This window comes from Geotrypetes seraphini, chromosome 5 (assembly GCF_902459505.1).
Source record: "Geotrypetes seraphini chromosome 5, aGeoSer1.1, whole genome shotgun sequence".
NCBI lineage: Eukaryota > Metazoa > Chordata > Amphibia > Gymnophiona > Dermophiidae > Geotrypetes > Geotrypetes seraphini.
The window spans coordinates 138535265-138560901 of NC_047088.1; the positions used below are offsets into that span (position 1 = coordinate 138535265).

The 25637-nt window shown below is 46.5% G+C and overlaps 1 protein-coding gene across 3 annotated transcripts in view; it reads right to left on the reverse strand.

Moving 5' to 3' along the window:
* Positions 1-25637, reverse strand: part of FASTKD2 (FAST kinase domains 2) — a 226557-nt gene that overhangs the window by 79238 nt on the left and 121682 nt on the right. For all 3 annotated transcript variants that reach the window (XM_033946230.1, XM_033946231.1, XM_033946229.1), the window contains one exon: positions 17284-17447. In XM_033946230.1, coding sequence (XP_033802121.1) covers positions 17284-17447 — 164 coding nt within the window. The remainder of the gene's footprint in view (positions 1-17283; positions 17448-25637) is intronic.

A 25637-nucleotide genomic window follows, 5' to 3' on the forward strand; every position in this document is an offset into this window, starting at 1 on the left:
CCGGCCTATAGTTTCCCGGGTCGCCCCTCGAACCCTTCTTGAAGATGGGCGTGACATTAGCTATTTTCCAGTCCTCCGGGATCTCTCCAGTTTTTAGGGATAGGTTGCATATTTGCTGAAGTGTCTCTGCTATTTCATTTCTTAATTCCTTGAGCACCCTTGGGTGAATGCTATCCGGACCTGGCGACTTGTCGCTCTTTAGCTTGTCTATCTGCCTGAGGACATCCTCCTGGCTCACCTCTAATTTGACCAGCTTGTTATCTTGATCTCCATTTTCTATTTCCTCTGGTTCCGGAATGTTGGATGTGTCCTCCCTCGTGAAGACCGACGTAAAGAAGTCATTTAACTTGTCAGCTATTTCTTTTTCCTCCCTCACTACTCCCTTTCTATCCCCATCATCCAAGGGCCCCACTTCCTCCCTCGCTGGTTGCTTCCCCTTTACGTACCTGAAGAATGATTTGAAATTTTTTGCCTCTCCCGCTAGTCTCTCTTCATATTCCCTCTTTGCTCTCCTAACCACTCGGTGGCACTCCTTCTGGCTTTCCTTGTGTTCCTTTTGGTTGGCCTGCGTTTGATCCTGTTTCCATTTTTTGAACGATGCTTTCTTGTTACTGATCGCCTTTTTTACAGCTGCCGTTATCCATGCTGGGTTCTTTATTCGATTTTTCTTGCACTCTTTTCTGAACCTGGGGACGTACAGGTTCTGTGCTTCGTGCACCGTACGCTTGAGCAGGGTCCAGGCGCTTTCTACGGACTCTACCTTCCTTGTGCTGCCGTTGAGTTTCTTCCCCACCATTTTCCTCATTGCATCATAATTCCCTTTTCTGAAGTTGAGCGCTGTTGTTGTGGTTCTTTTCACCCTGGATGATCCCAGTTCTAGTCTGCACTGGATCATGTTGTGATCGCTGTTTCCCAGTGGGTCTAATACCGCTACTTCCTTTGCAGGTCCCCCCAGTCCACTGAAGATTAGATCAAGAGTAGCTTCTCCTCGTGTAGGTTCCATGACCAGCTGTTCCAGGAAGCAGTCCCTCGTGGCTTCCAGGAATTTGGTCTCTCTCTCGCAACTTGAGTGCCCGATACTCCAGTCTATCCCAGGGTAGTTGAAGTCTCCCATCACCACCACACTTCCATTTTTGCATACCTGCCGCAGTTCCGTCTCCAGGTCCCGGTCGATTTCTTCCGATTGGCCAGGCGGACGATAGTATAGACCCAATTTGATGTCTGCTCCAGATCCTCCTGGTAGCTTAACCCATATTGATTCCAAGCCTTCTGACCTTACTGCTGTTTCCATTTTGGTTGAGGGTATGGAGTCTTTTATGTATAGCGCTATTCCTCCACCCTTCTTGTGTGTCCTGTCTCTCCTGTAAAGTTTGTACCCTGGTATGACCACATCCCATTTATTATCCTCAGCCCACCACGTTTCTGTGATTCCAATTATGTCCAGGGCTTTTTGACTGGCTATAATTTCCAGCTCTCCCATTTTGGCCCTGAGGCTCCTCGCATTTGTGTAGAGGCAATATAGGTCCTGATTTGTCGCCCGCCCTGCTGTTTTCTTTCCATGGCTCGGCGCTCCCACCTGGCTTGCCTTTACTCGGTCATCCACCTCCCGTGGCGTGTCCGTTTTGCCCCCATCCAGTATCTCCTTTTTTGGATGGTCCTCTTGCTCCCATTGTTCTCTTTCAACCATGCCTGTTAGGCTCGTTTGTGCACTGGGCCCCTGCATTGCATCTGTGGGCCTTTTTTCTGAAGATTTCCACTCAGCCCTTTTGTTTAAAAGTTCCCTCCCAGTCCCTTTGTCCAAAAAGTCCCTCTCAGCCCCTTTGTCCAAGAGTTCCCACTCGGTCCCTTTGTCCAAAAGTGTCTCCTCAGTCCCTTTGTACAAAAAGTCCCTCTCAGCCCCTTTGTCCAAGAGTTCCCACTCGGTCCCTTTGCCCAAAAGTGTCCCCTCAGTCCCTTTATCCAAGAAGCCTCTCATAGTCCCTTTGCCCAAGAATTTTCTCTCAGTCCCTTTGTCCAAATGATCCCACTCGGTCCCAAGCTCTCTTTTGCAATGTCCTTGTTCGGTATCATTTTTTGATACCAATGTCCGGTGTGTCGAGGCCAGATCGACTTCCGGCTTTCCCCTTCTCTTCAGTTTAAAGCTAGGTCTATGGCGTTTTGGATGTTTCTTGCCAGCTGCCTCGTCCCAGCTGTGCTCAGGTGCAGTCCATCTCTCCTGTAGAGCTTGTTCTTCCCCAAGAAGGTCGTCCAGTTTCGAACAAAGTGGAATCCCTCCTCCTCGCACCATCTCCTCAGCCATCCGTTCATTTCTTGTAGTTCGCTCTGTCTTCTTGCGTCTGCTCTCGGTACTGGTAGGATCTCCGAGAAGGCTATCCTATTTGATCTCAGCTTCAGTTTCCGCCCCAGGATCCTGAACTGCTCAGTCAGTGTAGTCCGGTTGAAATTTTTCCTGCTGACGTCGTTGGTTCCAATGTGGATTACAACTGCCGTCTCCTCTGTCTCGGCTCCCTCCAGGATTCTATCAATTCTGCTGATGACGTCCGTTGTTCTTGCCCCCGGGAGACATGTCACTAGTCGGTCCTCCCTTCCTCCGGCAATGTGACTGTCCACTTCTCGCAGGATTGAGTCTCCTACTACAACAGCAGATTTCCCCTTCCTCAGATGTCTCTCTGGTCTCAGGTCCGTGTCCTCCGGGCTCTGCTGGATCTCCGCTGGTCCTTCCGCCAGGTCCTGTTGGGTACCATCATCTGCATTTTCAGACCCTACGCTAGGTCCCACTCCCATGGTGTTTGTTGGTTCCTGACCTCCAGCTGCCGGTTCCCGTCTGATACGCTGGTGGTCCTGTGCCTCTGCCATCTGCCAGGCCTCCTCTATGTACTTCTCGAGCTCTCTGACTTGTTCTGAGATGTGGCTCTCTCTGGTAGTCTCCTCCGTTTCCCCACACTGTTCCTCTATTGAGCAGAGTCCCTCCAGCTCCTGGACTCTAACCTGCAGCCTTCCGACCTCCCTCTTCAGGCTATCCAGTTCCTGGCATCGATTGCATATGTATGCCCGCCTCCCAAAGGGGAGGTAGTCATACATATGACATGCGATGCAGTATACTGGGTAGCCCTGCTGGATTCCTGCAGCCTCCATTTCTCTGTTTTCTTTCCTGTGTTCTGTAAGAGAAGAGAGAGAAAGAGAATGAGAATGAGTCGCGAGTAAATTAGAGAAAATGTACCTCAGGAATTTCTCTACTGGGCTGCCTGTGCTCCTGGCTCCTTCTTAAGGCTCCTCCGCAAAGGCGCTCCCGCTAAGGCGAGCGCCTTTGCCGCTCGCCTTCGCCGCGCGCCGAACGGCTGCACGCCGTTGGCTCCCCGCCTTTTAAGGGGGAGCCCGCTGACTGAAGCCGCTGACGCGATGCGGGTGGGCGGAGCTAACTCTCGCCCGCCCCTGGCTCACCGCGTCCCCCTCGCCTCTCTGCCTGCCCGCTCGCTGCCGCTGGAATCGGCAACGAGCCCTGAAGCCTCTGCTTCGCCTGCCTGCTCTCCTGTCCCGGCCCCCCGCCTTTTAAGGGGGAGCCCGCTGACTGAAGCCGCTGACGCGATGCGGGTGGGCGGAGCTAACTCTCGCCCGCCCCTGGCTCACCGCGTCCCCCTCGCCTCTCTGCCTGCCCGCTCGCTGCCGCTGGAATCGGCAACGAGCCCTGAAGCCTCTGCTTCGCCTGCCTGCTCTCCTGTCCCGGCCCCCCGCCTTTTAAGGGGGAGCCCGCTGACTGAAGCCGCTGACGCGATGCGGGTGGGCGGAGCTAACTCTCGCCCGCCCCTGGCTCACCGCGTCCCCCTCGCCTCTCTGCCTGCCCGCTCGCTGCCGCTGGAATCGGCAACGAGCCCTGAAGCCTCTGCTTCGCCTGCCTGCTCTCCTGTCCCGGCCCCCCGCCTTTTAAGGGGGAGCCCGCTGACTGAAGCCGCTGACGCGATGCGGGTGGGCGGAGCTAACTCTCGCCCGCCCCTGGCTCACCGCGTCCCCCTCGCCTCTCTGCCTGCCCGCTCGCTGCCGCTGGAATCGGCAACGAGCCCTGAAGCCTCTGCTTCGCCTGCCTGCTCTCCTGTCCCGGCCCCCCGCCTTTTAAGGGGGAGCCCGCTGACTGAAGCCGCTGACGCGATGCGGGTGGGCGGAGCTAACTCTCGCCCGCCCCTGGCTCACCGCGTCCCCCTCGCCTCTCTGCCTGCCCGCTCGCTGCCGCTGGAATCGGCAACGAGCCCTGAAGCCTCTGCTTCGCCTGCCTGCTCTCCTGTCCCGGCCCCCCGCCTTTTAAGGGGGAGCCCGCTGACTGAAGCCGCTGACGCGATGCGGGTGGGCGGAGCTAACTCTCGCCCGCCCCTGGCTCACCGCGTCCCCCTCGCCTCTCTGCCTGCCCGCTCGCTGCCGCTGGAATCGGCAACGAGCCCTGAAGCCTCTGCTTCGCCTGCCTGCTCTCCTGTCCCGGCCCCCCGCCTTTTAAGGGGGAGCCCGCTGACTGAAGCCGCTGACGCGATGCGGGTGGGCGGAGCTAACTCTCGCCCGCCCCTGGCTCACCGCGTCCCCCTCGCCTCTCTGCCTGCCCGCTCGCTGCCGCTGGAATCGGCAACGAGCCCTGAAGCCTCTGCTTCGCCTGCCTGCTCTCCTGTCCCGGCCCCCCGCCTTTTAAGGGGGAGCCCGCTGACTGAAGCCGCTGACGCGATGCGGGTGGGCGGAGCTAACTCTCGCCCGCCCCTGGCTCACCGCGTCCCCCTCGCCTCTCTGCCTGCCCGCTCGCTGCCGCTGGAATCGGCAACGAGCCCTGAAGCCTCTGCTTCGCCTGCCTGCTCTCCTGTCCCGGCCCCCCGCCTTTTAAGGGGGAGCCCGCTGACTGAAGCCGCTGACGCGATGCGGGTGGGCGGAGCTAACTCTCGCCCGCCCCTGGCTCACCGCGTCCCCCTCGCCTCTCTGCCTGCCCGCTCGCTGCCGCTGGAATCGGCAACGAGCCCTGAAGCCTCTGCTTCGCCTGCCTGCTCTCCTGTCCCGGCCCCCCGCCTTTTAAGGGGGAGCCCGCTGACTGAAGCCGCTGACGCGATGCGGGTGGGCGGAGCTAACTCTCGCCCGCCCCTGGCTCACCGCGTCCCCCTCGCCTCTCTGCCTGCCCGCTCGCTGCCGCTGGAATCGGCAACGAGCCCTGAAGCCTCTGCTTCGCCTGCCTGCTCTCCTGTCCCGGCCCCCCGCCTTTTAAGGGGGAGCCCGCTGACTGAAGCCGCTGACGCGATGCGGGTGGGCGGAGCTAACTCTCGCCCGCCCCTGGCTCACCGCGTCCCCCTCGCCTCTCTGCCTGCCCGCTCGCTGCCGCTGGAATCGGCAACGAGCCCTGAAGCCTCTGCTTCGCCTGCCTGCTCTCCTGTCCCGGCCCCCCGCCTTTTAAGGGGGAGCCCGCTGACTGAAGCCGCTGACGCGATGCGGGTGGGCGGAGCTAACTCTCGCCCGCCCCTGGCTCACCGCGTCCCCCTCGCCTCTCTGCCTGCCCGCTCGCTGCCGCTGGAATCGGCAACGAGCCCTGAAGCCTCTGCTTCGCCTGCCTGCTCTCCTGTCCCGGCCCCCCGCCTTTTAAGGGGGAGCCCGCTGACTGAAGCCGCTGACGCGATGCGGGTGGGCGGAGCTAACTCTCGCCCGCCCCTGGCTCACCGCGTCCCCCTCGCCTCTCTGCCTGCCCGCTCGCTGCCGCTGGAATCGGCAACGAGCCCTGAAGCCTATCTTTTTTTTTCTTGCTCCCTCATCCCCCGTTTGCCTATCTTAAGAAAATGCTTAAGAGCTGAAGAATGCAAACAACAGAGAGAAAGAAAAAAAGGGTGGGTTTCTGGACTGATCTTTTGGGATTAAAAGGTGGTAATTTTCCCATCAGAATGCATGCTTCCAACAGTAATGAAAGACTTGAGGCAGAAAGGTTTTTTTTGAACAGCAAAAAGGACAAATTGATCAGACCAATGAAATTCATTTGTAATTTCAAGATATTTCAAGAGAATACACCAAACATCCAGTAACTTCAAGGAATCAATCATTTCCACATTCTTCTCAGCAAAACAGGAGAGATGGTTTAAGTGGAATGCTGAAACTATCTTGGAAAGAAAAGAGGGAACAATTCTAATTGAAAATTCAGCTTCCTTGAAATGAAGAAAATATCTCTGCAAAAAAGGGCTTAAAATGTCCTAAACTCTCCTAGCCAAAGCAATGGCTAAAAGGAAAACTGATCTTTTAAGGCAGCATACTTAAGAATTTCAAAGTGAGGCCTCTGGAGCACCTTGAGAACCAAATTAAGGTTCCATTCCAAACAAGATGTCCTAAGTGGAAGTTTTAGCTGGTTGCCTCCCTTCAAGAATCAGACTACCGTATATATTTGAATATAAACCAAGATTTTTGGGCCCAAAAAATGGCCCAAAAATAGGGTCTCAGTTTATATTTGGGTCAGCACTGACCTGCCCCCCCTTCTGAACCTGTTTGCAGGCCTCTGCAGGGCCTGCCATGACACCTGGTGGTCCAGCGGTGGCCAGAAGAGGGACCTTTCCACTTCCTGTCCCAGCCGACTCTAATTATTTTCATCTCTCTCCCACCTCCCATGCATAAGAACATAAGAAAAGCCCTCACCGGATCAGACCGAGGTCCATCCAGTCCGGTGATCCGCACACGCGGCGGCCCTTTTAGGTACTCCTGAATGGAGACCCTGATATACCATAGCCCTCAATACGATTTGCAAGAAGGTGTGCATCCAACTTGCGCTTGAATCCCAGAACAGTAATCTCCGTCACAACATCCTCCGGGAGAACATTCCAAATTCCCAGCACGCGCTGTGTAAAAAAGAACTTCCCGACATTCGTCCTGAACCTGCTGCCACTCAGTTTCAGTCTGTGACCTCTTGTCCGTGTCACATCCGAAAAAGTTAGTAATGCTTCTTCTCAGTTGATTTTATCAAATCCCTTTACTATTTTAAAAGTCTCTATTAAATCCCCTCTCAGTCTTCTCTGCTCGAGGGTAAACAATCCCAATTTCCTAAGGCGTTCATTGTAGCTCAATTTCTCCAATCCCTTGACAAGTTTCGTAGCTCTCCTCTGTACCCTTTCCAGTAGAATTATATTCTTTTTGAGGTATGGAGACCAGTGTTGGACACAGTATTCCAACTGCGGTCTGACCATTGCTCTATAAAGTGGCATTATTACATCTTCCGATCTACTCGTGATCCCTTTCTTAATCATGCCCAACATCCTGTTTGCTTTCTTCGCCGCCGCCGCCACACATTGTGCCGAAGGCTTCAGGGTTCTGTCAATCAGTACCCCCAAATCCCTTTCTTGTTCACATTTTGCTAATGTCACCCCCAACATCTTATACTCGTGCTCTTTGTTTTTTTTCCCTAGATGCATCACCTTGCATTTGTTTATGTTAAAATTCATCTGCCCATGCTTCTAGCTTGTTCAGATCCTTCTGGAGTTCCTCGCAGTCCCTTTGAGAGTCAACAGCCCGACATAGTTTTGTATCGTCTGCAAACTTTATTATATTGCAAGTTGTTTCCTCTTCCAGGTCGTTTATAAAAATATTGAACAAGATAGGCCCAAGAACCGAGCCCTAGGGTACTCCGCTAGTCACCCTCTCCCAGTCCGAGAATTTCCCATTTATGCTAACCCTCTGTTTTCTGTTTTCCAATCACTTGCCAATCCATCTGTGCACTTCTCCTCCTACTCCATGGCTTAGTATTTTCTTCATAAGCCGTGCATGTGGAACCTTGTCAAACGCTTTCTGGAAGTCCAAGTAAACTATGTCCACTGAATCTCCATTATCCACTTGTTTGTTCACTTTCTCAAAGAATTGTAGTAAATTTGTCAAACATGACTTCCCTTTCCTGAATCCGTGTTGACTAGCCCGTGTTGACTAGCCCTTATTAGGTTGTGATCCTCCAAATGTTGTACAATGTAGTCTTTAATCAGTGTTTCAATTATTTTCCCAGGAACCGAAGTGAGGCTCACAGGTCGATAGTTCCCTGGATCACCTCTTGATCCTTTTTTGAATATTGGGATAACATTTGCTATCCTCCTGTCTTCTGGTATTTGCCCGGTTCTAATTGACATATTAGCCACAGATTGTAGCAATTCACCGATTTCGACCTTGAGTTCCTTTAATACTCTCGGGTGAATTCCATCCGATCCAGGGGATTTGTCGCTTTTCAGTTTGTCAATCTGAGAGTATATCATGTCCAACGTCACATTTACTGTTGTGAAGCTTTCTTTTATGGCTCCGGTGAATATCTTTCCTGTGTCTGGCACTGTTGAAATGTCCTCATTTGTGAAGACAGAGGCAAAGAATGAATTTAACCTATCGGCAACCTGCTTATCCTCCTTAATTGATCCTTTCTTTCCTTGATCGTCGAGAGGGCCAACTGCCTCTCTTGCTGGTTTCTTACCTTTTATATATCTAAAAAAGGGCTTGAAGTTTTTGGTTTCCTGTGCTAACTTTTCTTCATAGACTTTCTTGGCATCTCTTACCATTTTATGACACTTTTTCTGATCACTTTTGTGACAGTTCCAGGCCTCTGATGTTTTTTCTCGTTTCCATTTTTTAAACGAATTCCTCTTCTCCCTCACTGCATCTTTCACCTCTTTTGATAACCACGCTGGTTCTCCTTTGTTCTTCTTTCGCTTACCTTTAGATATCTTCGGTATGTGAAGATTCTGTGCTTCAGTGATGGTGTTTTTCAGCAGAGACCATGCTTGATCAACTGTCTGGATTTCTGCTTTGTTCTTCTTGAGCCGTTTTCTAACCATGGATCTCATGCTGTCATAATTGCCTTTTTTGAAGTTAAAGGTCGTGGATTTGGTATACCTTTGGTATCCCTGGTAGTCCAGCAGTGAATCGCAGCAGGAGCGACCTACCTTTGCTCCTGCCCGTGAAAAGCTTCTAGCTAATTGGCTGCTGCGAGAACTCACAGCAGCCAATTAGCTAGCAGCTCTGCACAGGCAGGAGCAAAGGAAGGTCGCTCCTGCCCTTGCAGAGCTGCTAGCTGATTAGCTGCCGTGAACTCATGACATCCAATCAGCTAGCGGCTCTGCACGGGCAGAAATGACCTTCCTTCGCTCCTACCCATGTACAGCCACTAGCTGATTTGCTGCTGCAAGTTCTTGTGGTTCCGCAAAAACTCACGGCAGCCAATTAGCTAGTGGTTCTCCACGGGCAGGAATGAAAGAAGGTTGCTCCTGCCGCAATTAATTGCTGGACCACCAGGGATACTTAAGATATGCAGGGGAGGAGGAGGGAGATAAAAATAATTAGAATCGGCTGGGACAGGAAGCGGGAAGGATCTCTTCTGTCCCGGCAACCACTGGACCATCAGGTCTCATGGCAGGCCCGGTGGAGGTAGGGTAAAAGGGTGGGAGGGGTGGAAGTGTATAGAAAGGGTGGGTGAGAGAGAGGGGTGAAAGGGTACAGAACCTGGCAGGGAGAGAGGGGGGGGGGGGTCTGGGTACAGAGACTGGCAGGGTGAAGGGGCTGGTTAAAAAGCCTGGAAGAGCAGCAAGGGATGTGGGAAAGGGTACAGAACCTGGGAGAGAGGGGGGGCTGGCAGAGCAGCGAGGGAGGGGGAACAGGGTGCAGACCCAGGCAGGGCAGAGCAAGGCAAGGCACTGCACTTAAATATTAAACCCCTCCCCCATCACATATATATGGTATATCCAGGTGTGTTACACGGAAGGAATCCTAATGACACTCCCTGACACAAGTGAGCGCTGCTACCTGTATCTTCAGAGCATTCATTGCCAATCTTTTCTGCAAACCATTCTGAAGAAATACCAGAATTTGTAAAAGAAAGAAAAAAAAAAAAGAATTGACAGGAGAAACAGCACTTTCAGAATACCATGCTTCCACAGAAGTAGATTGCGTCTTACCTTGAAGCAACATTGTAATAGCAACAGTGTATATCCTTTCTTTCTCAGCTTTGACCTCTCTAGAGCCAAGCCATGAGATCAAAGGGAGACAGATCTTCCAATTGTATTGGGCACAAGAAGGGAGGTAGGCAAATGATTAAAAGCTATAATTAAGGTCGGGATCTGAAATAATTGTGTTATAAGAGATCGAATGACCTGCTTTATGATAAGCTATTCTGATGTTATACCTCCCTGTTCAAGCATAATGCTTTTTGAAGATTTGGGATTTTAAGGACATGAGTATACTTTACATAGACTTAGCATATTTTGATAGTTCATTAAAAAAATATTTTTGCATTCATTCTCCTTTCTTCTTTATATATTTTCTGTGGGGAGTGATTTAAAAGTAATACATTTTTCTGTTTTTCTTTTTATTATATTACCAATACTAACCAGTTTGCTAAATATATAAAACAATTTTTTTTTTAAAATTTATTTATGTTTCCACATTTACAAATCAAGTAAACACTTGTACAGAAAGTTGGTTAGACAGAACAATTCTCACAAGGAATAAAACTTATGCCTTGATAGTCCTTAAAAGGAAATAAAATTAAAAGGACATTAATAAATTCATCTAACACAGCTCAAGTCCTCAACTTAAGATCCAAGAATTCTTATAAGCGAGAAAAAAGGTAAATTATAATTAATTAGGAAATATGCTAAACATAGTGCTGAGGTAGGAGATACTTATTAAACTTCTTGAGCACTTGTCGTTGTTCCGCCATCTATTTGGGACATAGCCATGGAAGCTGTTAATTGATGAGGTTCAAAAAAGACATATTTAACTGAACAGTGGCATATAATACACTTATAAGGGTATCTCAGGTAAAAAGTCGTCCCTAACAAAGTGACCCCTGGTCTTAAAAGAAGAAATTCTCGACGTCGTTTTTGAGTCTCTCTTGAAAGATCAGGGTACATTTGAATTTTTAGTCCTAGGAACTCTTTTTGTTTATTTTTAAAGAAAAGCTTCAATGACCATCCTTTATCAATCGAGAGAGCTACAGTTAATATCAATGTGGACAGTGTTACCATAACCTTATCAGACGTCTCCAAAATTTCTGATACATTTCAGTGTTCTCCCTAGCGCCTTTTAGCCGGGCGCTCCGCCCAGCTAATTTTGGTGAGAGCCCAGCTGTCAACTCGGAAGGTCACGAGTCCTGCTGCCGCTGCTCAACAGGTTGTTTTTGGTTTTTTTTAATTCTCACTGGCTTGGGGACTCGCTGAGCTGATTTAGCACAGCCTGAAGAGCCGCCGGAAGTACATAAATCAATCCTCGATGTGGGGCCCATATCCAAGAGGTTACACCAGAGACTGACTCACCCCGTGATCTCGCACTTCTGAACATTGGGATCAGAAACCAAAACATCTCCAACTCCCGGTTAGGTTTTTCAGTCACTTGCTCAGCTGAATCCAGTATACAGGCAGACTGAAGAGCCAATCCTCACTTCATGGGGCGGGGCCTGTAACAGTCTATCACGGAGGGGGGAGGGGCGTGGGTTAGGAGCAAGAACAGTTCACTCTCCTGGACTGCTTGTGAGGAGAGGAGAGAGAAGATGGGTGACTAACGCTATAGGGATCGAGATCTGTGTCATGCCCAGGCCAACTGCCTCAAAATGGAGAATCCGCTTCCACTAAAAGGGTCGTGGGTCAAGAAGGAAATGACATGTCTGCGGATAGTATTGATTTTACTGCAACAGAGCTGAAAAAGGACATTCTCAAGGCAACCAAAAAATAAACTACAGGAGCATTTCAAAGGCATGCCGACAATCGCGTGCCGGACATTTGCGCACCAGCGCACACTGAGACCTGACAATTTTCAGTTTTTGAGAGTTTTTGAGGGGGGTTTCCCTTCATAACCTTTCCCTTCGTAACCCTCAAAAATAAAAAATTGTCGGGTCTCAGTGTGCGCTGGCGTGCAAATGTCTGGGGCGCGATTGTTGGCACCTTTATTTTGTGGTTGCCGTTGAGAATGTCGGATCTCAGTGCGATTGTCGGCGCACCATTGTCCTGTGGTCACCGGGATTTCTGAAATAGGAGGTCCAGCGCAAGGTTCAGTTTTCTACAACTCCTATCAAGGTAAGGTGAATTTAAATGTTTGTTGACTCTGGTTGCCGATTTGACCTACATTAATACTCAGTTTTATAATTGTTTAATCTTTCTAGAGCTCATACCCTTTTTTGCTCACCTAGTTTGGGTTAATTGAAATCTTTATCCTGCTGCTTCTGTTAAAAATCGTGATCTGGAAGTTTAGGGTTTTTTTTTCCTCATTAAGGTTAGTTGCCTATAACATATTTTTCTGTTATATCTGATATCTGACCTATCAAATAGGTCTTCTGTTTTCTTGAATACCAGAACTTTCTTTTGTGATTTAGAAAATAAGTACAGGAAAAACACGTGGTTTATAGGATTAGTAAATTAGAAAGCAGTAATGTCCACAAAATGAAAGTGCCAAGGAGGGGGTTTTAACTCCCCCCATGAGTTGATCATGATCAGTGAACTTGGATACTAGAAAAAAAAAAGATTTTGTACTCTTTCTAGTTCTGACTCTCACCTCCTTCAGCTTTCTCTCTTCCTTGTCTGTTGCAATGTTCTGCACCACATTTTAAGTGCATGGGCAATCTGGCTTCTGGGGTTTTTCAACTTACTTGTGGTGTCACTATCAGCATAAAATGGACATACCCTTGAGAGGGAGCATGACCTCTTACAGATCTATTTGAATGTGGAATTCAGCACCTAGCCAGTTCTTGCATTGTATTGGGTCATAAAGCTTGTATAAAAGTTTGAGTTGTCCTTTCATTTTGAAGTGAACCATTTGAGTTTGGAGTTAATCACAATGAAGTGTTCATCATTTTATCGTGTTTCTTTTGGGCTTTATATTTAATCTCTGCTCAATTAACTGATTACAGTAATTCATTTTCTTTACATTTTAATTTGCTGGTAGTGCTGCCCGATTCAGGGGAAAAATTTTTTTGATTTGGCCTATTGAATTGATTTTTTTATTCAATTCACTTTTCCTGCTGAATCAGGTGTTTTCCTTTTGTTTTTTTTAATGGCCTGGTGGTTTTATTTTTGTAGCCTCTTCACCCCGACCACCTTTTCCCTCCCAACTCCACACATGTACTGTGGTGTAAACAAGACAAAAAAAGGCTTTTCCTCTCTCTGATAGATCCTAGCTCAAGCTCACTAACTGCCTCTTACCCTTCTCTTTTTTACTTTTCAGCTACCTATCAAATTTCCATCTTCTTGATGAAGTTACAAAGAAATACTTTTAAAAGCAATAGGAGGAAATTTTTGTCACTCAGAGAACAGTTAAGCTCTGGAACACATTGCCAGAGGATGTAGTAAGAGCAGTTAATGTAGCTGGTTTAAAGAAAAGTTTGGACAAGTTCCTGGAGAAAAAGTTTGTAGTCTGTTATTGAGAAAGACATGGGGGAAGCCATTGCTTGCCCTGGATCGGTAGCATGGAATATTGCTACTTCTTGGGTTTTGGCCAGGTACTAGTGACCTGGATTGGCCACTGTGAGAACAGGCTACTGGGCTTGATGGACCAATGATCTGACCCAGTAAGGCTATTCTTATGACTCCCGCTTCAGCCGGACTTTTTTTTAAGTGCCAGCATGCGAATTGAACCCATGCTCTGAAACCGGAAGTTATGTTATGGGGAGAGGGAGGAGAAGGGAAGCCAGCACGCAGTGTTAGCATTATAGCCCCGGAGCAAGTGTTCAATTCGCTATAGGCTAAGGCGGGAAATAGGGCAGAGGGGGAGTTGAAAGGAGGGGAGAAGCTTACAGTTACTGCTCTTGCTTGCTTCGAGGTCTTCCTTGCTGCCAGGTCCTGCCTTCGTGGAAATAGAAAGTAGGTGGGACCTGGCAGCGAGGAAGGCACGAAGCAAGCAAGAGCAGCAAGTTGTGAATGCTGGGCTGCTGATGGGTGTGTGAGTCAGGGAAGGGGGGGGGAAGAAAAATGCGGCTGCACCCAATTGGGGGGAGGAAGACCAGGGAAGGGAGAGAAAAGATAGATGCCAAGACCATGGGAGGGAGGGATGGAAAGGAAAGGGGATACCAGACCATGGAGGGGGAAGGGAGATAGATGCCAGACCAGGGGAAAGGAAGGAAGGAAGGAGGGAGGGAGAGAAAGGAAGGAAGGAGAGGGGGAGAGAAAGGAAGGAAGGAGAGGAGATGCCAGATAATGGAGTGGGAGATGGAAGGTGAGAGATGTCAGGGCATGGAGGGAGGGAAGAGAAACTAAGGAGACAAATGCAAGACCAGAGGGAAAGGAAGGAGAGGAGGTGCCAGAGCAAGGAGGGAGAGATAGGAGAGGAGAGAGATGCCAGACCATGGGGTGCAGTGGGAAGGAAGGAAAGGAGGAGAGAGATGCCAGAGCATAGGGGAGGGGGTAGAGACAGAAAAATGGAGAGGGGGTGAAGCTGAAATGAATCATGTTCAAAGGAGAGAAAGGGCACAGGATATACAGTTTATTGAAGGGACATAGAAAGAGGGAAGATGCTGTATTGAAGACAGAGGGTGGACGGTGGATGGAAGGGGCAGAGAGAGGATGGACAGTAGGTGGAAGGGGTAGAGAGAAAGAATTAGATACTTCTTAAATTTAATAAAAATATTCTGGCACAAGTGTCAAACCTTAAAAAAGTAAGTCATATTGAGCATTGGAAAATAATTAATAATAATTAACTAATAAAAATAGTATACATTTAATTTTCCCCACCACCAAATTTCCTCATCCCACCCCACCTGGCTACTTTTTCATGCCACCCGGCTGGAAAAAATTTCTGGGGAGAACACTGCATTTAACACTGCTTGATGAGATTTTTTCTGTAGATGAGGCCCATTTTTATTTGGGAAGTAATAAACTTGAGAACACGGAGGTAATGTCTCTTCAGAAACTTGTAAAATTTCTACCAGGTATCTCCTAAGCATTTCCCTAGGAGTTACCATTGTCATTCTTGGAAAGTTAATAAGTCTCAAATTATTATTTCTTGAAGCATTCTCAAGCACTTCCAATTTCTTTCTGAGATTTACATAGTCCTTAATTAGGGCCTCTTGCAATTGTTTCACTGCTATAACATCTTGGTCGAGCTTTTGAACTAAAGTTTTTGAAGCAGTCTGATCTTCTTTTATATCTTTAAGCTCCTTCGTGTGTTGAATTAACTTATTCTCTATATAATGGAAATTGGGGCTAATAGTCTTAGCAAAATTAGCCACTAAATCCCATAGTGATTCCAGAGTCACCAGAGTGGGCTTCTCCCAATATAGGAAATTTTTGTTGAGTGTAAAAATGCTCACCCTGAAGAAGAGTTCCTTGGCTTTGCTCCGTCTGATTTATTCCACCACCACTTGCTGGCAAAGCCTCCAAATCTTCTGTAGAACTCCCCTGAACATGGAGTTCTGCCTCCACGCTCTCCACTGTGCTTTAACCTGCCTCTGGAGAAAGGACCACCCCCAGCTCCGGGGTTGCCTCACTCCCTGGAGAGCTAGTGATTCGCGGCTGCAGGGGTGGGGCTCGCATGTCTGGGCTCAAGGTGGGATCTGGCCCAGGAGGTGCAAAAATCGGTCTCGCTTGATCCCGATGCCCTCAGCGGGCTAGCTCCAGACATCGGATTTGTAGCTCCCTGCATCCGCCGCAAAAAAACTTCAATGTTGCTGAGAGTCGGCATACCAGAGGCACCAGAAGCGCTCTTGCCTCTCCTTTTCGGCATAGTGCGGAAATTGGCATCTCTCTCCTCTTGTTTCCCCCTCCCATTCCATTATCTAGCATCTCTTCTCCTTCCTTTCTCTCCTACCTTCCACCTGGTCTGGCATCTGCCTCCTCCCCCTCCCCCCTGACATCTCCCCCCCTCCATGGTCTGGTAGCTCCTTTCCTTTCCTCCCATGGTCTTGGCAGCTCTTTCCTCTCCCTTCCCTGGTGTTCCTTCTCCCCACTCTCTCTTCCCCATTTCCCTTCAGCGTCCTCAGCCCACTCTCTCTCCACTTTCCTTCAGCGCACGCACATAAAAACAAGCAAGTAATTTTATATCATTTTCATTCTATTCATTCATAGAAATTAAAGTCTAAATAATGCCAGTCACATAACAAAACATGATTTTACAAAAAAGATTTCCTGTGCAGTTAAGCCTGCAAGGATTACTAAATGTCTTTCAGCAGCTCCCCTCCCTCCCTCCCCCTTACCTTCGTGGCCAAGTCAAAATGATCTATCAACAAAAAAATTTTAAAAACACAAAGCACACTGTACACAGAGAAAATGTTAATTATCATTTATATTCCGTGGGTTTTCAAAGAGGTCAAGGCAGATGACTTTATGCAATGTTACCTCAGTAACAACTATACAAAAATAGACAAATATACCCCCTCCCTTTTTACTAAACCACAATAGCAGTTTTTAGCACAGGGAGCTGCACTGAATGCCCAGCGCTGCTCTCGACACTCATAGGCTCCCTGCGCTAAAAATCTCTATTGCGGTTTAGTAAAAGGGGGCCATAGTGCAAAATATAGACAGCAGATATAAATTCAGACACATTTTGATCACTAAATTGAAAATAAAATCATTTTCCTACCTTTGTTGTCTGGTGATTTCATGAGTCTCTGGTTGCAATTTCTTCTTCTGACTGTGTATCCAATCTTTCTTCCCTTCTTTCAGCCTGTATGCTTCCTCTTCTCCAGTCCTCATTCCCTCCCCCAACTTTTTCTTCCTCTCTCCCTGCCCTTTCTTTCTCCCTGCTTCCCTTTCTTTTTTTATCTCTTCATGCCCCCTTTTCTTTCTATTTCCCTTCTTTCCTTCTGTCTCCCTGCCTGCCCCCTTTCTTTCTTTCTCCCTGCCCTCCCCCAAGCCACTGCCGCCGCCCTCGAGGAACAGGCCCCCAAGCCGCCATCGGGTAACAGGCCCCAAAGCCGTCGCCCCAAGCTCTCCCTGCGTCATGCCGACCAGCATTCTTCTCCCCGATTGGCTGGCCCGATTGGCTCCCCGATTGGCTGGCCCGAACTTCCTCTCCGACGGCAGAATTGATGTCGGGGAGAGGAAGGCTGATCGCCCGACAGATCTCCAAGGCAAAGTGAGTCAATCACGGAGCCCAGGATGGGCTCCACGATCGACTCACTTTGCCTTGGTGATCTACCGGTCGATCGCTATCGACCTATTGGGCACCCCTGCTCTATTGTATCTTATTTCTTCTTTATACATCAAAATGTAAACTGCTTTGTTGTTTAATTATGAAAAGGTGGTACAGCAAATTCTATTCTAAGCATAAACGCACACATGGGAAAAAAAGTTCCAAAAAGCAAAACCTTCACAGTTCTCATCATGACAGCACAAAACTCCTCACCTGATGCCATTAGTTCATTTAGGATGCTGTCTTGTAGAAGCACATTGAAAGGAACCTGAGGAAAGTATCCTAGAAGACAACAGGAATAGATAGCCCGCAAAAGCTCTACAGCAGGAATCTTGGGAAGATTTGTTTCCAAAACTCTATTTAGAGGATCCAAGAACCTTCAACAAACAAAAGAAAAATAAATGATATCAATTACTAATTTCTTCTTAAATAACTTTACTAAGAATCATATCTTACTTGATAATTTCTTTCCTTTAGTTCTATGGGACCAGTCCAGAACCTGTGGTTTAAGTCTGACCACCAGTAGACAAAGACAGAGAAATACAATATTTCTTTTTTTTTAAATGAAATTTATTCATTTGTTACAAAGTAACATTCAGGCAATATGAAAATACAGAATACAAATCAAATAGAAAATAACACAATCATAATATCAAGCCCACATCATGAGGAGCTAAGGGGTGTAATATAAAGAAACATCATACCTCTTTATATAATGGCTAAATTATATTAAACCCAATATATCTGTAAAGAAAAATAATTTATCTCACACAGTTTTCAGATTTATTCAAAAGAAAAGTTTCTAACTGAGCTGGATCCAAAAATACATGAGTCAATTCCCCATGTAACCAAACATTTATAAGGAAATTTTAAGAAGAAAGTGCCTCCCCCTGTCAAGACTCTAGATCTAAGCAGAAGAAAGGCCTTGCTTCGAATTTGAGTCTGTCTGGAAACATCGAAATTGGTTGACCATAAAAGGATACCAATTTTTGGGTTGACCATAAAAAGATACCATATTTTTTGAAAATATGATTTTATAATTTTCATTTTCTTTTCCACTGAAGACATATTAACCAATAGAGTTAATCTCTTGGTTATGGAATTCTGAATTGTTTCTAGAAATTTTGTAAGATTTAGACTATCTGGTGAATTTATATTATCTGTCCCACCTTCTTGCACTACCTCTTTAATTCCTTATGGTATATAATAGCATTTAACGATTTCTTTATTATCTAGAACAAATTGAAGTACATCCATGAAATCATCAATGATGCAGCAGAGGGAATCACTGGCAGGAGAAAGCCGCAAAGCAGCCTTTTAGAGTGCTGCACCTGCTGGAGAGAGGTTTGTTGCTCGGTCGGTCATATCGCGTGGGAGGGTTGGTGGGGTTTTGCATAGGAGGGAGAGATAGCAGGGTCAGTGGGGGTTCGGCTGGGGGGGGGGGGAAGAGAAGCGGTCTGCCCCGGGTGTTCCAAGGCCTGGCGCTATTACCTTCTTTGGGCAGCAACAGCATTTACAATTCACTTCTGTTGCCGGCTTCAGGCCTTCCTCTCTGCTGGGTCCTGCCTATGTCCTGTTTCCATGAAGGCAGGACCCGACAGAGAAGAAGGCCCAAAGCTGGCAACAGCAGTAAATTGTGAATGCTGCCGCTGCCCGAAGAAGTTCATGACACCAGGCCTCGGGTGACAGAAGGAGGAAAGGGAGCAGAGGGGGAGAGAATTGCTGCACCCAACTGGAAGGAGAAAGAGAGGGAGAAGGAAGATGACGGAGGGATTTAAAAGGAGATGCCAGGGCTTGGAGGGACAGAGGGATTAAGAGATGCTAGGGCATGGAGGGAAGGAGGAAGGTATGCCAGACCAAGGGAAAAGGACGGAAGAAAGTAAGGAAGATATTTCACAGCATGGAGGGGGAGGGAGATATGGAAGAAAAGGAAAGGAGATAGATGCTAGACCGTGGGATGGGAAGGAAAGAAAGGAGAAGAGAGAGATTCCGGAGCACTGGGTGGTGACAGAGAGAGAAAAATGGAGAGGTGGCAGAGCTGAAATCAATCATGGTCAAAGGAGAGAAGGGGCACAGGATAGATAGTTTATGGAAGGAGCATAGAAAGAGGGCAGATGCCATATGGAATGGGGAGAGGGTGGATGGAAGGGGCAGAGAGAGAGGGCAGACAGTGGATGGAAGGCAGAGAGAGAACAGATGCTTGCTAGAAAGAAGAGAGAGTGAAGACAAGAAGATTAAAGCAGAAACGACAAAAGGTAGAAAAAAGATTTTTTGTTGCTTTAGAATAAAATAGTATTGTAATTGTATTGATAAAACTTTTATAAACAGAAAAGGTAATCTTTTTATTGGACTAATTTTAATACATTTTTTACTAATTTTTAGAGACCAAAACACCGTTTCTCAGGTCAGGACAGTATAATGTAACAGCAGTATACTATATTGACCTAAAGGAGGCTATGGCCTCAAAGTTAATTGAAAAATGGATTAGTCAAAAAAAATGGTATATTCTTATTTTCAATTTTTGTTTTATTTCTTTTTGTTAATTTGTAAAGTGGTGATTGTCAGTTTCTTCAAATTTACATCTGCTATATTTATATTTTGCAGAGTATTAGGGGGGCTATGTGTCATTGTTTCTGTGGTGTTTCACTGTATGCAGTTTGGCTTCTTGGTAGTTCAGTTTAACCTTTATCTATATATTTCTATTTTTAGTTTGCGATTACTTAGTCCATACTGAGTGAGGGTGTATCTGTGTTCTGTGTGTATGAAAGATATGGTTTGCTGTTAGCGTTGACTAACCTTGTTTGGAGAAATGCAACGGGCATGGTTCTTGGGAGCACCTTGAATAAACCTGATTTGAATCACCTTATTTTCTATCGATCTTCTTTTGTTTCATGTTGGGTTCTTTGGTTGACTGCTTGCCTTGTTGTTTCGTTACAAGTTAACATACTTGGAATGGAACGTAATAGAGGAGTTACAGATTTGATTGTTTATATATACATATGGGTTACAGTTGGTTGACATAGCGTGAGGCAGTTGAGAGGCGCTGTAAACTTGGTTATTAATTTAGACATATTTCAGATAGTATTACTGCTTTACAATATATTTGAACACTTTTATATATGTATGGAAAGGGTTTAGAGTTAAAGTCCTGGGTAAGTAGGTGGGAAGGGAAGGAAGGAGGATTTGTTCAGAGATGTTTGAGGGTTGCATGGAAGGAAAAGTGTGCACTCGTATGCTAATTTTTGTTTGTTTTGAATTTTTTAAAAAGAAAGAAATACAAGTGGAATAAGAAAACAGATAAATGGAGGCAGGGCGTGGGCCAGGGAGCCCAGTATACTTGTGTGCATAGGGGCCCTCAAAGAATTAATCCTGCTCTGAGTACATCCTTAACATATAATTTGAAAAACTCCCTAGAAGAGAGAAAGTGGGTCACAGAAAAATTCAAGTCTTAAATTAATTGCTCTAGAAACATTTCCAAAAGCTTCCAATTTTGAATGAATTATCAAATTATCCTTCATAAAGGAAGCTTGTGCTGACTGTGAAAGCTTAATCTGAAATTCCATTCTTCTAAGATTTTTCTCTACCATGATTAATCTTGTTTCTTGTTCTGTAAATTTATAAAAGCTTCCTCAGTAAATTTACTATATCATAATAAATTATCTAGTAATGTCTTTTATCTAATTTATTTATTGCTTATATTATGTCTTTTAAAGTATGTCTTTTAAAGAAATAATTGAAAAAAATAACAGGAGCTGGTACCTTAACTGTTCCAGTATCAGGATTCTCCAATTGCTGAGATGTTTCAAAAAATTCTTGATCTTTTGAAGCTTCTTGTGAAAAAATTAACTTTGAAACTTCTTTAAATGAAAGATCTAATTTGTCATTAACAGGTTGTGGAGTTGGGGTAGGAGCCCCCCCAATGATAGGGAAGTTTCGAGAGGAGGAGGAGAGCTTTCAGGAGATAACATAGTTGCAGAAATTAAATGTTTATCCATTGGTCCCTTAATATCCTTTGGGACTATCTTCCCCTTTAATCTTTCTTTTCTTTTCCCCATCTATAGAGTGGAGCAGAGTTCCACATTGCACGCTCCAAAATAGCTCCAAAGGTGTGTGCCTCTTTGGACACGTGCCCGCGTTCTGTGGATCGGACTCCTCTCCATTATGGCTTGGTGAATAGGGCGTCCAGGCAGGTGCCTGCTGTAGAAAAGATCTCCTTCTCAGCTCAAAATAAAATATTTCTAAGTGATTCTCCCCTGAAAGGCACTATGCAAACTCAGCTCTAATATTTTGACTGACAAACTTCTATCCAAATGTTGTTTCCAGCTGCTAATTTTCATAAACGCCATCCTTTTCTGCTCTGCTGACTCACAGTTCTCCAACTAAATCAGAAGGTGCTTCAAAAAGCAATGAGACAGATCAAAATGTAATGCAAACTTGATGCACCTTGAGTTGTGAAGAACCGAAACAATATTTCAGCTATTGGAGCATACTCATTACTATTCCACCAGGAAGGCATCTCTAGACTAGTTTGGTGGGAGTAAAGGAAATAAAATTATCAGGAAGGATAATTTCTCCTTCCTTAATACCCTTATCAGGACCTGTGGGAAATGGCAAAGCACTTCAGAAAATGGGTGAGACTTCAAAATCCTTGCTAACATATGCTCTTCTATGGGCCTATAGCACAGGTGCATGAGTTAAGAGAATGCAGGAGGGAACAGCTATGTGGCCAGTCTATCTAAAACAATTAAAGTACTTGGAGAGACCTCCCAGGAAAGAGACTTGTGAGTTCTGATCGACATGTCGATGAAGCCATATGCGCAATCTGTGGGCGCGGCGAAAAGGGCAAACAGAATGCTAGGAATGATAAAGAAGGGGATCATGAACAGATCGGGTTATCATGCCGCTGTAATGGGCCATGGTGCATCCTCACCTGGAGTACTGCGTCCAGCACTGGTCGCCGTACATGGAGAAGGGCACGGTACTACTGGAAAGGGTACAGAGAAGAGCGACTAAGATAGTTAAGGGGCTGGAGGAATTACCGTACAGCGCAAGATTAGAGAAACTGGGAACTTCTCCCTCAAACAGAGGAGATTGAGAGGGGACATGATTGAAACATTCAAGGTACTGAAGGGTATAGACTTAGTAGATAAGGACAGGTTGTTCATCCTCTCCAAGGTAGGGAGAACGAGAGGGCACTCTCTAAAATTGAAAGGTGATAGATTCCGTACGAACGTAAGGAAGTTCTTCTTCACCCAGAGAGTGGTAGAAAACTGGAACGCTCTTCCGGAGTCTGTCATAGGGGAACACACCCTCCAGGGATTCAAGACAAAGTTAGACAAGTTTCTGCTGAACCGGAACATACACAGCTAGGGCTAGTCTCTGTTAGGGCGCTGATCTTTGACCATAGGGCCGTCGCGTGAGCGGACTGCTGGGCACGATGGACCACTAGTCTGACCCAGCAGCGGCAATTCTTATGTTCAGAACTTTGTCCCAAAAGTTCTAAAACCTTCAGGATAAGTGGCACATAAATGTCTATGAGGAGGCCACTTCCTCCACAGTGTATATATTGACCATTTCTATTTTTTTTTAATCCAGTAGTGTAGTAGAAGAAAATTAATATTTACAAAATCTACCTGTGTAGAGGTACAGAGTGCCAGGTCTACATACAGTATTAACTACTGCCTCTCCAATCATGAAGGAGTAGGCAGGAGAAAGGAGACCTAACCTGCACACTGGCACTTGTGAATATGTACTCTTCAATCTACACTTTCCTACAATTTGATGATTCTCTTTTATTCATTACTGCCATTCTTCCTTCTGTCCATATTTTCTCCTATTAATTGTTCTTTTTCCCGATGGGGAATATAACATAATATAGCATAGCTATTTATTTATATACCACATAAGCCTTATAGTTCTAAGCGGTATATATACAGGAAGCAGAATTGAACTTCAATAGATATATGTATGAGATAATAATGTGGATGGGGCAGCATGGTTTGAAGTTGAATATGAATAAAACAGATTATGATAGTGGGGACACTTGGTATTGAGGGTGGTCCTACTCGTTTTTCGGTTATGGGATTACAATTCTTAGTAAAGAGTGAGATATTGGTTCTTAGTGTGTGGTTGGATTTTCAACTTTCCATGAAAAAGCATATTTCCTTTTAGTGGGTGATAACAAGATTTGTAACAGAATAGACACCGAGGAGGAAGTGGAAAACATGAAAAAGGATCTACAAAAGTTAAAGGAATGGTCTAATATCTGGCAACTAAAATTCAATGCAAAGAAATGCAGAGTAATGCATTTGGAGATTAATAATCGGAAGGAACCGTCCATATATGCTGGGTTGTGAGATGCTGATATGCACAGATGGGGAGAGGGACCTTGGGGTGATAGTGTCCGAAGACCTAAAGGCGAAAAAACAGTGTGACAAGGCGGTGGATGCTGCCAGAAGTATGCTCAACTGTATAAAGAGAGGCGTAAACAGTAGAAGAAAGAAGGTGTTGATGCCCCTGTACAGGTCGTTGGTGAGGCCCCACTTGGAGCATTGTGTTCAGTTTTAGAGACCGTATCTGGCGAAGGACATAAGAAGACTTGAAGCAGTCCAGAGGAGGGCGACGAAAATGATAAGAGGTTTGTGCCAAAAGACGTATGAGGAGAGACTGGAAGCCCTGAATATGTATACCCTAGAGCAGGGGTGCCCACACTTTTTGGGCTTGTGAGCTACTTTTAAAATGACCAAGTCAAAATGATCTACCAACAATAAAATTTAAAAAAAACACAACGCACACTGTACGCATAGAAAATGTTAATTATCATTCCTATTCCAGGGTTTTTCAAAGAGGTCAAAGCAGATGACTCTATGCACTATCACCTCAGTAACAACCATACAAAAATAGACAAATATACCCCCCCTCCCTTTTTACTAAACCACGATAGCAGTTTTTAGAGCGCAGGGAGCTGCGCTGAATGCCCAGCACTGCTCTCAATGCTCATAGGCTCCCTGCGCTAAAAAACTCTATTGCGGTTTAGTAAAAGGGACCTTAGTGTAAAATATAGACAGCAGATATAAATTCAGACACATTTTGATCACTAAATTGAAAATAAAATCATTTTTCCTACCTTGTCTAGTGATTTCATGAGTCTCTGGTTGCACTTTCTTCTTCTGACTGTGCATCCAATCTTTCTTCCCTTCTTTTAGCCTGTATGCTTCCTCTCCCCCAGACCTTATTCCCTCCCCCAACTTTTCCTTCCTCTTTCCCTGCCCTTTCTTTCTCTCTGCCTCCCTTTCTTTTTTTTCTGTTTCTCTTCTTTCCTTCTGTCTCCCTGCCTGCCCTTTTTCTTTCTTTCTCCCTGCCCTCCCCCAAGCCACTGCTACTCCATCGGGAACCAGGACCCAAACTGCCATTGGGGACCAGGACCCAAACCGCCACCAATAACAGGCCCGAAAGCCGACGCCGCCCCAACCTCTCCCTGCTTCGGCCGACCAGTATCGCGATCGAGCTGTTGTGGGAAATGCTGCCGGGTTCTGCCTTCGCGGAAACAGAAAGTAGGCAGGACCTGGCAGCAAGAAGAGGAAATGCTTCATTAACCTGTCTCCCGCCTTAGCCCGTAGCGAACGCTTGCTTCAGGGCTCTCAACATGCGCGTGCCGGCTTCCCTTCCCCCCCCCGGACATAACTTCCGGTTTCGGAGGGAAGAGAAGGGAAGCCGGCACGCACACGTTAGAGCCACGGAGCATAAGTTCGCTACGGGCTGAAATCTCCAAGCTGTTTTTTTTTTTAATGTTCAGCAGCGGCAGCAGCAGCAGATGACAGCTGGGCGGACCGCCCAGCTAAAAGGCCCTAGAGAGAACACTGGAGAGGAAGGCTGATCGGCCCGGTAGATCAGGACGGCAACACGAGTCTATCACGGAGCCCGGGATGGGCTCCGCGATCGACTCGCGCTGCCTTCCTGAGCTACTGGTCGATCGCGATCGGCGTGATGGGCACCCCTGCCCTAGAGGAAAGGAGGGACAGGGGAGATATGATTCAGATGTTCAAATACTGAAAGGTATTAACGTAGAACAAAATATTTTCCAGAGAAAGGAAAATGGTAAAACCAGAGGACATAATTTGAGGTTGAGGGGTGGTAGACTCAAGAGCAATGTAAGGAAATTCTTCTTTACGGAGAGGGTGGTGGATGCCTGGAATGCGCTCCCGAGAGAGGTGGTGGAGAAGAAAACTGTGACAGGGTTCAAAAAAGCATGGGATGAACATAGAGGATCTCTAATCAGAAAATAATAGTAAATATTGAAGAACTAAGGCCAGTACTGGGCAGACTTGCATGGTCTGTGTCTGTATATGGCTTTTTGGTTGAGGATAGGCTGGGGAGGGTTTCAATGGCTGGGATGCTACAGATGGGCTGGAGTTAGCTTTGACGGAGACTTCAGTAGTTGGAACCTAAGCACAGTACTGGGCAGAGCTTTGGATTCTTGCCCAAAAATAGCTAAGAAAAAAAAAAATTAAATTGAATCAGGTTGGGCAGACTGGATGAACCATGCGGGTCTTTATCTGCCGTCATCT